Source organism: Lagopus muta, chromosome 6 (assembly GCF_023343835.1).
Source record: "Lagopus muta isolate bLagMut1 chromosome 6, bLagMut1 primary, whole genome shotgun sequence".
Lineage (NCBI taxonomy): Eukaryota > Metazoa > Chordata > Aves > Galliformes > Phasianidae > Lagopus > Lagopus muta.
The window spans coordinates 54,375,615-54,387,662 of record NC_064438.1 but is presented as its reverse complement, the minus strand read 5'-3'; the positions used below and the strand labels follow the sequence as shown (position 1 = coordinate 54,387,662).

The 12,048-nt window shown below is 39.3% G+C and overlaps 1 protein-coding gene across 3 annotated transcripts in view; it reads left to right on the top strand.

Moving 5' to 3' along the window:
• PPM1A (protein phosphatase, Mg2+/Mn2+ dependent 1A) overlaps positions 1–9,980 on the top strand; it is a 31,743-nt gene extending 21,763 nt beyond the window's left edge. For 2 of the 3 annotated variants that reach the window (XM_048947980.1, XM_048947979.1), the window contains 2 exons: positions 321–378; positions 2,321–9,980. In XM_048947980.1, coding sequence (XP_048803937.1) covers positions 321–331 — 11 coding nt within the window. In that variant the 3' untranslated portion in view covers positions 332–378; positions 2,321–9,980. Of the gene's footprint in view, positions 1–320; positions 379–2,248 lie in introns of all 3 variants that reach the window. The other variant, XM_048947977.1, reaches the window with a different exon arrangement.
• Positions 9,981–12,048: the final 2,068 nt, after the last annotated feature.

Below are 12,048 nucleotides of genomic sequence, written 5' to 3'. Positions count from 1 at the left end.
TCTCTGATCCTCTATTTTTTCTTCTTTAAGTATGAGAGACATACCTCCAAACAAAACAGCACTGCAGCCTCATCTGACTGTTTGGTTGTGCTTCTCTTCTGTTGAATGCAGAGTGCTTATTCAGCTTTCTTTTTCTTGAACTTGAGGGTTTTAAAGGATTGGGATAACTATGGTTGGTGTGTAAAGGCACTTAAGACTAACTTGCAGTAAACTTGGTTCTGCAAATGTAAGATCTTTAAAAGTTTGCTTTTTAAATTACAATTTTACCTAAGGAGTTTGACTTTAAAATATTGTATTTTTTTTATTTATTTTTGATCTAGACGGAGTGTAATAGAAGCTGTTTATAACAGACTGAACCCCTACAGGAATGATGACACTGTAAGTATCTCTTCTATGGCATTCTTTCCTCCCGCCCCAGCAATTGCATTTGTTTTGTAAAGCAACATATTTCCAGTTCTTCTTCCCCCCCAAAAAAGAACCATTTTGTGCCTTTGGGACTGTTTTTGGATGCCTTCTGCTGATCATAGGATTTCAGCACTGTTTACTTGTTGGTGTTGGAATTCCCTGATTTGTATCTTGCAAATGTAGCATAGAAGTGAAATGCCTTCAAACATAAAGCTGTGCATCAGCTTTGAAACTGAGTGCTACTGTTTGGCAGTTCTCTCAGTACCCTTAGCCTAACAATGCCTTAATGCTATCTGAAAAAGGATGCAATTTGAATGTAAAGCATTCTGTTTAAGTTGCTGTTCCACAAATGAACGTTAAACGTCTTCATTTTATGATGATGTTGGCAACTAGGATACAGGAATTTGCATACTGAATAGTTGGCATGCAGCTCCTGCATTTTTACTCACTACTGCTTTTATTCTGCAGCCTTACACTTGGAAAAAAATAACCATTTTAGTCTCTCATATAATGGTGCTCCTTTGCTCCTTCTGGTTTTGAAGAAAAATCTGGGGGTGGTACTCTCACAAAGAGTAATTTTAGTGATCTTGGCTTTTGTGCTACACCTCCGTGCCAACTGTTCTTCTTTTTGGTTTGTAATGAATTCTGTGTGCAGGTTTTGAATGGAGGGTGCAGAAATTTAATGCTAGGAAGTTGTCATATGTGGCGTTGCTAAAGACTTAATTAGCCTCTTCCCTTTCAAAGGAATCAGTAAGACAGTACTTTCAAAGAAGAGTAATACTTGTATCTCCTGCAGTCTCAGTAACAATAGGGGTGTGCAGCTGTAGAAGTACCAGCTGAGAGCATTGTTAAAGCCCATCATGTCTCTGCTATTTAGGGGAAGATAGTACTTAATGCTGAAACAACCCCAAATTGCTGCTGTACATAAGCAGTTTGCTCTGCTGGCTGTGCTGCTGATTTAACTGTTGGTTCAGCTAGCAAACTGTGGCCATGCTTAGTTAACATATATACCCAACTTCGTGGAACAGAGAAGGCAGTTAGCTTAAGCCAAGTGTAGAACAATCTCAGTGAGGGGAAAGGAAACAGATACAACGTAAAACAATTAAACACCACTAGAACTTTACCATTTGGTGTGTGTTAAGATGTGTTTTCTTTTAACTGATAGCAGGAATTAAACATTTTTTTCAGAGTGGTTCCATTTATCAGCTATACAAAACCCTCTGTTGTCAGGGGGCCTAAATGGGCCTAATTTAAGGGTTACTCAGATACTGGATGCATGGATGTAATGGCGTGCAGTGTGGCCTTGTAGTTATGATTTAGAGCCCACTGTGTCTCTGATTCCAATTCTATATTATGGAATTCTTTTTCTCCTTGCAGATTTATTACAATTCAAAATTAAGATTTCTAGCAGTTACTGAAACTACACTTCTCTGTTTAACCTTAAATTATAAGAGGTAAAATTGATCTGAATTGCAGTTAGATATTGGTTAACGACTGTCTTCCTATGCTGTGACAAAGGACTGAAATACCAAAAGGTGCTGGTAATGATAGCAAAAAGCACAAGGCTCATCCTGCTCTTAGTGTACCACTGTAGAAAATACATGCATTTGCATGACTTTTAACTATTCTGGAAATGTTTGTGAGTATTATTCCTGGGATATTATTGTCAGGATCAGTAAGCATTTGAGACAAAACTTGATCTGATTCTCGAATGTTTGCTACTGAGTGTTTCATTAATTAAGCATGCATGTTTTCTAGATGCCTCTTAAATGTTGTTTCTGCTATTTCTGAAAGGAGAGTGAAAACAGGCTCCTAAAATGATTCAAGCTTTTTCCCTTTTCAGTCTGGATTATCCAGAAACTGCTGTAACTATGGGCACTCCAGACTTTAAAGGGCTCCTTCTTTTTTCTTTAAGGATTCTGCCTCAACTGATGATATGTGGTAAAACTGCTCATCTAGCTGTGGAGTTCACGTTTCATTCTTCAAATGAAAGTGCAGCCCAACCTCAGTGACCCTTCTTAACATCCACCCTCAATATTAAGTAAAGAAGGGAGTATGATGTGTTGGTGAGAGTGACTGCAGCAGAAAACTACAGCAGTACGGCATCTAGCCCAGGAACTGATCTTTTTTTGTAAAACAGACTTCTGTAAACGTGATTTCAAACCATAATCCATGTTGTAAATCAGACTCCAGCAATTTATGTTGTATGATTTTGTTGTTTTTTTTTTTGTAAAGTGCAATTGTCTTTGTACAAAATGCTCATATTTAATTATGAACTGCTTTAAATCACTACAAAGGTTAGAAGAAATGTTTGACTTGTGTGATGCAACAATATATATCCCTTTACATTCATGTTGTGGTTTTGGATTGCGAGGAGCAGCAGCCTAGCCAGCTAGGTGCTCGAGAGGTGCACAAAACTGTAAAGGTAACATTTTTGTCTTCTCTGAAAGCTGATCTTGTGGGTGACTTCCCCAGAATCACAGGAATGAATTTGCTTGGCAGTGGAAAAACAATGAGAGTAGTGCACATTCTTCAACAAGCGGATCTTGTTTTCTCAGAGCTACTCCTGCTCTCACATTGAGTTGAAGGGAGTTCTCATTTCGACTTGGGTGGGAGTTAAATCATGCCCTAATAATAGTATCATGTGTTCATAAGCATATGAACCTCGAGATTAGAATGCCTCGATTCTCTGCACCTCTTTTCATTAACCCTTACCTGAAAGTTACTAATCACTGAGCACAAACAGGCAGCTTTCTACGTACCGTAGGAGTCTGCAGCATTTTTACAATCTTAATTGGCTGGATCTGCTGCTGTTCCAAGTGAAATACTTTGAATTCCATTTTATCAATAAAGCTTGGTTTAACAAACAAGAAATTTATCCATAGATGTGTAATTCCTTTTTTCCTGCCTTTTAAAATGTCAGTGCCATTGTAAATGATCTTTTACACGTGGAAGAATATTTTTATTAATTGGTAGCCCATTTTTAAAATGGGAAGAGTTTTGATTATTGCCCAAGACATAGCCATATGCTAGAGGATGAAGTGGGATAAATCTGTGACCCTGTTTTTTACGAGTATGGATTTGTTTCAGGCTGCTTCTGTTCTCCCCACTGAAGATGTGCGTTGGTTTGAATTTGCCTACTGTTTGATAAAAATACATTTGTCAGAGCCTGACAATCTTTTACATTTTATGGTGTGTGTTTTTAATTGACCCACTTACAACGAGAGACTAGTGGTTAAACAGTACTTGTGATTAGAGATGTAGCATGTTGATAATATCTAACTGTTTGTTGTTTAAAATTCTAATTTAAATTTTATAAGAGAATAAACTGAGTTGATTTAAGGTTAGCTTTCTCCCACTGAACATGCAAAATTAAGTTTTCAAGTCAGTCGTGTTTGCAAAACTGCTGTTTTGTGCACCTTGTATTGTCTTTTTGTTTGAGAATATTGTATTTAATATGTAGTTTACTCATTTAGTAGGCAGATTCCCCAAAAGGAAAATCAGTAAAACAAGTAGATTGTAACATTTGCTACGGATAAACAGAATCAAAACTTGGTGTATAATTATTTTGATAGGAAAACGTAGTACAATGCATTTTGCTATGTGTCTTTCCCTAACTTTGAAATATACATATTTGTATATATAGCCTTAAAACTAATGCAGAGTTAGGGAACACTGAACAGTGAAAAAGTAACTTATAGTGTCTTGGAACTAAGTATAGTATATACCAGCAAACTTTTCTTTTTATCCCTCTTGTCTGTGTGGGGTGCTTAAAACGTAACTTCATTGTATTCAGTTTGTAATCTGTTGGAGCATGAATGAAGAAAAAAAATAAGCACTATTTGTATTTATAAATTTCTAGCAATTTTTGCTTAAAGAACCAGTTCCTTACCTACCTATGAATAAATGCTTAAAATGTCTGATTTTGTTGTAGAGTGCAAAACTGTAATAACGTTAAGTCAGAGCTTCGCAGGCACCTGATGAACAGGCGTATTTAATAACACGTGGCGTGTTAGTGCAAGAAGCTGAATGCAATTTAGGACTAGGCAGATAAGGTTCTGTCCTTTTTCATATAGGCTGAAGTTTAGTTTTGGAAAAACCTTGAACTGGACTGTGGAGACCTTTTCAGTTTCAGACTTCTAGAAATCGGAAGCAAAACTGTGGTGTGTAAAGCCATACTTCATAATCGCTTAAACTGTCCCAGTGACAAATCTGTGTCGTTGAAGCCTCTTCCTATGAGGCCTCCTGAAGGTTAGGAAGGACCTCTGCTGTTGTGACAGGAGCTGTCACTGGCTTTGAGGGCAGTGGCAGAAAGCCTCTTTCAGGCCTTTCTCCCTCCCAGCTGCGTTCTTTTTGATGAGGTCAGAGCACTGAATCTATTATGTATGCATAAACACTGCCGTTTTAGATACAGGTTTTGATTACAAGACACACTACTTATGTAAAGCATCCTAGAAAAGAGGCAAGCTGCACTTTTCACTGCTCTGAAAAGAAAAAGGCACTTTTGCACGTTTGTGCACTTCCTTCTTGCACCAGAAACTTTTCTCTAATGCTAAAAACATTAGCACCTCAGGGGTAAGGCAGCAATTTTTCTTGAAGTATTGTGTGCTATTTATTTCCCTCATGGAAAAAGTTTCCTGTGTGACAAAAATGAAAATTGTGTGATGTTAAAAGATGTATTTTTAAATACATGTTCAAATAGGGTGGTCCCAATTTGCTTGTTTGAAATGATATTTGTAAAGCTTCTTCTCTTCGTATGCCATGCAACTTTGTTTTCCTTCTACATTTAACAGCTTGACTGGCTTCAGTTTTCTGTGAGTTTTGTTACAGTCAGATTAAATGTTTCACTGGTCGTTCTGGGAAAATACCTGTACTGCTTTACTGACAGCTGTTTCAAATAATTCTCACTAATTCAGCATTGAAATATGTTCAAGACAGAAGCTGCTTCTAAAATGTGTTTTAAAACCAGTGTTGTATTAACTCAGTGTGATTACATTAAGCAGGGCCTCAGACTTGCAAGGCTTTGTAAATCTGTTGTCAGTTGCATCCTGGTACCCACAGTGGGCACAGATCAGCAGGTCCTGAGCAAGCAGTGGCCTTTCAGCTGGCCTGCACTTATGTAGTCTGTAAGCAGCTCTGCAGAGCCCCTGGTGTGTGCCCATCACTCAGTGTAATTTCCAGCAGAAGTCAGAATTGGAGATCAAAATTTCACCTCCTTGTTATTAACCTATGCTGAATTGTGGTAATTCTAGGATGTTTCATGCTAGCAAGATGCCCATGGAATATTAAACAGCAGATGAGGAATTGCAGCACTGACCTTGGTGGCTCATGCAGGTGCCAAAGTTGTTCATCTTAACACATGCATAGGACACTGACTTGAATGACAATGAGATTGTTTACTAGGAAACTGGTACCATCTCAACTGTATAGGTTAAAATCTGAGCCATTTTCCTTAGTTCAAGAATTGGAAACTTCAGGGTGATTTAGTAAAACTGGGGAGCAGTTTGCACTGCAGTTGATACTCTGTTAAGAATCTCATTTTGACTTGTTACACGGGGATAATACAGGCTTCCTATTGCATTTTGGTTTTTTAATAATTTATAAACTAAGGATATGGTTTCATGGTCAACTCTGTGTCAGCAGTAATGCTTCTGTGGCTGTGCAGTTATGAGAGGGAGAGAAAACCTGTGCTCTTCAGCTTGGATAAATGGATACTGCAAGTACCTGGTGCTAGCACCAGGAAGGCAGGGCTGTGAGCAGAGGAATGGATCAGCATTCTTTTTGCCACAGCTGGGGAAATCAGAGCCTCAGTGCAGATAAATGATGGACCTACATAGGAAATATCAAAGCAGATCTTTCTCCACACTATGCTTAAGACAAATATTTTACCTTGGTCAGCGTTCTTTTTCTTGAAACTGGAGTCACGGAACTTTGAGTTTAATGTCTTGTATGGGAGCTCCATGGTGACAAATGGACTTTTTGTTAACTATCTGTATTTGTATGCAGCTCTGTCCCGAGAGAGAGGTAGCATGGCTGCCATAATTAGGTTAATGGAAAGGCTCTTAGAGTTTACCTTACTTCAGTGTACAGCAGGATTTTGTCATGTTAAGATGTTCACTTGAACTTCTGCATGTGCATCCTTGAACTGCTGTGTAGCCAAATGACTTGATACGTTTAAATTTCTTGATTATTTAACTTGGCCATTTCAGCAACCGGTGAACATTTAGTCAAACAACCCTTTTTCCTCATCATTGGGCAAATACAAGATTTTAATAGAAACCTGATGTACCTGGCTTAGATTAAGAAACAGCAGATCTGGATAGAGCAGGGGAACTGTACTTTACAGCTGTGTTTCCTTAGGAATTGGAATTGTTACTCCGTGCCAAGCTTCTGGAGGTGAAAAATGTCTTCAGGATAACTGGTATCGCTCCTTGTTCCTGCAGCTGTGTCCATTTCAGATGATCACGACCTAAGCCTTCATATGACATTACAAGGTGCAAAGTCTCTACTTGACTGGATAGAGTTTTAACTCTTTGAGTGGTAAGAAGGGGCTCCACATGTGAATTTCTAGGATGTTGTAGCGCATAAAATGAATGCAGTTCCTACAGTGAGTCATTAAAATAGATAAAAACTGTGAAATCTGCAGGTAGCAATCTGGGCTAAGTATTTTGGATAGAGCAGTGTTGATGGGAGGATGCAACCTTCTGATGGGCTCTTCCTGAGCTGCCTCTGGAGCACTTGCAGAGTCTGCAGCTCAGACATTGCCTCTGGAAGCTTTTGTACCCTTATTTGCTTCATGCTGGTATTGCTTTGTGAATGAGGTAGCAGGTACCTGGGCCGTGGCATTTGGTTGCAGAAGAGGCTGCAGGAGAACTTCAAGCTTTTGCTTACAGTCATAGACAGCTAAATGCTTCCAAGCACAAAAAGAACATACAGCATGCTGAAAATTAAGTTTACATCATCTCCTGCTGAAAATGAATCTTCCAGAATTTGTTTAGTACGTGATAAAGTCAGGCACTTTAATCTGATTATGTTGTAGTTGCTGACTTACAGTGAGCCATATCTTTATCTCATTTTCCTTTCAGGTAGCAGTAAAACAGTTTTTTTCTTGTCCTTTAGGCACTTGTTACAGTAGAAATTTTTGGTTGCCAGCTGAGAATCCAGGAGTGGTTGTGGTGTCTTAAGAAAAGGGCTTCTGAGGAGGTGTGCATCACTTACAACCAAAATCTCAGTCTTTGCGACCACAGAATTTGGGAAAGTGGGTTTAACTTAATGCCTTCTGTAGGATTAATGACATTGCTCGATTCTGAAGATTTCAGAACTTCAGTGAGCTGGGATGATAGGTCAGACTTCAGGATTATGTATGTTTTTATGCCTAACCAAATGTTTATGTGTAACTCGTATCGATTCCTGTCTGAATACTTTTTAAAGTATCTTTTATGTTGAAATAAAAAAAAAAGAGAGGGAGAAAACTTAGTAAGAGGAGAAAGCTCCTTACTACTGTATAAGCAGTAATTTGTTTGCAGAGATGATTGCTGTGTCAGACAGCAGTGCTTTGCTCTAAGAGCACTGTGTGCACACTTCTCAGCTCACTCAATAGCACCGAGCCAAAACTGAAATTCATGTGTGCTTCCATTGACGGTGTGGCTCTGAAGAGCTGCTGGAACCACGTGTTCTTGATGGCTGAAGTAGGCAGGGCTCTTGACATGTACTGTCAACGCAATGCAACTCTCCCCAGCACACAGGAGATGCCATTGTGATTTTTCTTGAGAAGTATCTTTGTGAATTAAAATGAGAAAACAGGCTTGCGGGTCAGAAAGCGTTACGTACTTTTACTTCTCTTGATACCTGTAGACTGAGGTCTTCAGAGTTTAATTCCATTTGTATCGCTGAATTCAGCTCAGTTTGAGCAATGGAAATAGCAGTTGCCAATTTCATTTTCACTGCTGGGTTTTCAGGCTGCAGCGCAATATCTTAGTTCACACTACAAGGGAAAATTGAACTTAAGTGATCTTAGGAAAATAGAAGTGCGTTCTTAACAACAGCCTGCTGATGTTGGTGGAGAGTCAATCCCAGTACATAGAGCTTGCACAAGTATTGCTGCAGCCTTAACTGTCCCACTTTTGTTGGAGTTGGTTTTGAAAAAGATTTCAAAGCCGAAGGGGAAGAAGGTGACAGACCTACAGCAAAGCAGTGGATTAATTATAATTAATCATGTCCTAATTCTTTGAGTATGCGAGTCAGCAGTTTTTTTCTTTTAAAACATCAGAAGGACAAAATTGAAGAGGTTCCGGTCTTTCATGTACTGCTTTTGGCTTTCAGGATAAAAGGATGGAACCCAAAATGAATTACCTGGGATGGGAATGCAAAGAGGCCCTAAATCCCTAGGAATCAATGTGCTGAATATGCAGAGCATCTTTTCCACGTCCATTAGTGGAACTACTGAAAACATCAGTGCTGGCATTTTAGGGAGCTTTTGTTCTTGCTGAGTGTTTGATGCTGGACTCTCAAGTCTGCTGCATGTGAAACTTTCAGCCATGTAAATGGGCAGCTGGGCGTTATGCGATGGCCCCCAGTCTGCAAGGTGCTGGAGGAGCCGTTCCCATGCCTTCTGTTGCTTGCTGCCATAGGAACAGCTTGATGCTGGAAATTGGGATTTCCTGCTGTCTGTAAGTTGTATTTATTAACCAGATCTAACTTTTTGGTGCCAGGAATCTAGTTGGTAGAGGGAGTGCTGAGTTTTGCAAGTGTTGGTAGCTAATCGTGCCAGGCAGTTCAGCGCTCAGATAACTGAACCACTGCTGACAAGGGGTTAACAGGAGACACAAGCCTAGGTTCTCCTGGCCAGGAAATATGGATAACTGAGAAATGTGAGTCAATAGCATTTCCAGAACCAGCTGCTTCATTAATGTTTCAAAGCAAAGATTTTGGTTTGTAGCATCTGTCTTGTTACTAGGACTATGTACAGACATGCTGAATTAGAGAGTTCTCACCTGTCTCCTCACAGCGTTAACTCCACATGAACGTCTCGTTTGTAGTGACATGCTGTGCCTGTCTTTTTAGAAAATTCATGACCTCTTTATATCTATTTTGTGGAAAGTGTAACTTTTTCATTGATGACTTGTATAAATGTGTGTTACAAATGGAGAGATTTAAGCTTGAAAAGCATGTTTGCAGAATACACAGCTTCGTTATGGAATTTATAAATTTAACAGAGTAATATACCAGAGCATAACTATTTTCCTTAAGTAGAATGTATAACAATATATAATAAATTATTCTCCACATAGTTCACCGATATTTACAGTTTTACACAATTCAAACTGTGTGTTTACAGAAAGTTCAATAAATGTATATTTTGTACTATGTACAGATTCCTGGTCCCAAAGAAAATGTGTGAACTTAGTTTCTAACTTAACTTTTGAGATTGTACCTTTTTTTTGTTTGTTTGGAATCAGTTGAACAAACTGCATTACGCCTGTTGATGGTGGAGGCTTGCTTTGGAGTAAATGGGAGTTGGAAATATTTCTAATCTACAAAAGTGATTCCACTAAATAAAACAGGCAATGACATTGTGTGTGTGTATTTGGTATGCTCTAAACCATGTTCACATCTGCTTTATTGTCACTAAATTACAAACTGGCTATCAGGCCTCCTGTTTTCTTTTTCAAATAGAATATGAAGTGCTTATTCTCATCATTAGTTAATTACAGACGTAAAAATCCCCCTCTTCCATGTTAAAATTCCAAGACCAAGCAGTGTGCAGCTCCAGCACCAGTGTTCCTAAGTTGTTACCTTGTCTGGGGTTTTCAGAGCTGGGGAGGATCAGGATTCCCAACTTCTGGAAGACCAAATCACAGTGGAGCAAGATATATTTGAATCTTTTGTCCTAAGTCAGTAGCATAAAATACAGAGCAGACTGTGATAATTTGCAGAATGTAAGGATGCTGCAGGAAAAGTTTGAATGTGGCTCTGGGCTGCCTGGTCTGGCGTTGGCAACTCTGCACATAGCAGGGGAGTTGAAACTAGGTGATCATTGTGGTCATTTTCAACCCCGACCATTCTGTAAAAAGATAAATTCACTGGTTTTAGCCTGCATGATTTGAAGAGAGAATGGCATTATACGTTGTCTCCTTGGAAGTCTTTTGTCCAAGCAGAGAGCTGGTAGGGTTCTGAGAAGAGCCATACGAGCCGCAGCAGGAAGGGGCAGGTGGGCGTTGTGCTGTGCCTGAACTGCAGCAAGGCTGCCTTTCCTCAAGGTTCAGCTCCATTCCTTTAAGGATTAAAAATCAAAACTACTGGTTTTGCTACTTCTCCAGCAAAATTAGGGGGTGTTTTCTGTGTATTAAATAACTGAAATTGCTGTTACAACTGAGTATTAGCTTTGGTTCACACAAATCGAGCAAGCATGGGAGACAAAGTACGTCCCTTTGTTTTCTAGTTGAAAGCTTATGGAAAGAATGCTTCATCCCATTGAATTGGGAGTTTCAGTTTAATTTTTCTTTAAATGAAAGGAATCATACACCTCTGACTAACACTGTTGGTTCATGTAAATGCTTTTTTAGTGCTTGTCATGCGATCATAATTTTGAATGTCCCTAGAGAGACATATTCATCTGACTTGGTTGTGTGTTGTGGTTGAGTTTAATCAGACAGCATTTACATGGGCTGATTTTATAGAAGTAGAACAGTGAAGTGCAGATAAATCATTTAACTTTGCATTTTGGGGCTTGGAGAGTACAAGAGTCCATTCTAATGCAATGAAGTTCTTAAGGAAGGTGAGTTTGGCAAGGAGGGGCAAATCAAATCGTTTAGAGTTCTTTGAAATAATGGTGATTACCCCTGCAAATATGCATACACTGGAGAGTGTGGGTTGAGTGAGCTGGGTGCACGGCTCGTATCTGTGAGCTTGCAGGGCTTGAAGTTCATGAGCATGAATGGAATTTGTATGTCGGACTATGGACTCTTCCATCTTATTGGGAAATTTGCAACATTTTTACTAAAAGTGAGACAACTTAAAATTAGCCTCATCCTTCCACAGATCCCGCTTACAAGCCGTATTTCTTGTGACAAAAAGTTCTTCTCGCCATTAGCAACTTTCTGGTGTTCAGCCCCTGCTTTATGAGGTTTGCTGGCTGGGTTTCTCATCCCATTAGACAGGACTGCAGACCTTGCCATCACCTAACACATAGGCCTGACCTGAATTAAAACTTTGCTGAACACACATTTAACCAGTGAGCTTGTTTGCGGGGTAGAGCAGATATGAATTCAACCTAAGTTGCTCTGTGTGATTTCTTTAACATTAGACATGTCTGTGACAGTACCTGGCATTCTGCTGCTCCTCTTCAGGAAGTATCATCTTGCTGACCTGCATCGTGGCTCTTCTCCTTTCCTCTGAACCACTATGGCACAGTTTGCTGCTGGTTCATGCATACCAAGTATGACTTGGTGGAACAGTCACCTTCCTCTGAAACTTGAGTCCTGTCCCATAAACTATAAAAAGGTACAGGATGAAACAGCTCTGTATCGTGTGCTTCGACAAAATCATTCCAAGTATGTCACAAGTGTGCAAAAAAAATAATTACGTGTAAGGAAACAAAATCTTTTTTGGTCTGTTTCTAAAATAACCTGTGGTATCCCTAAG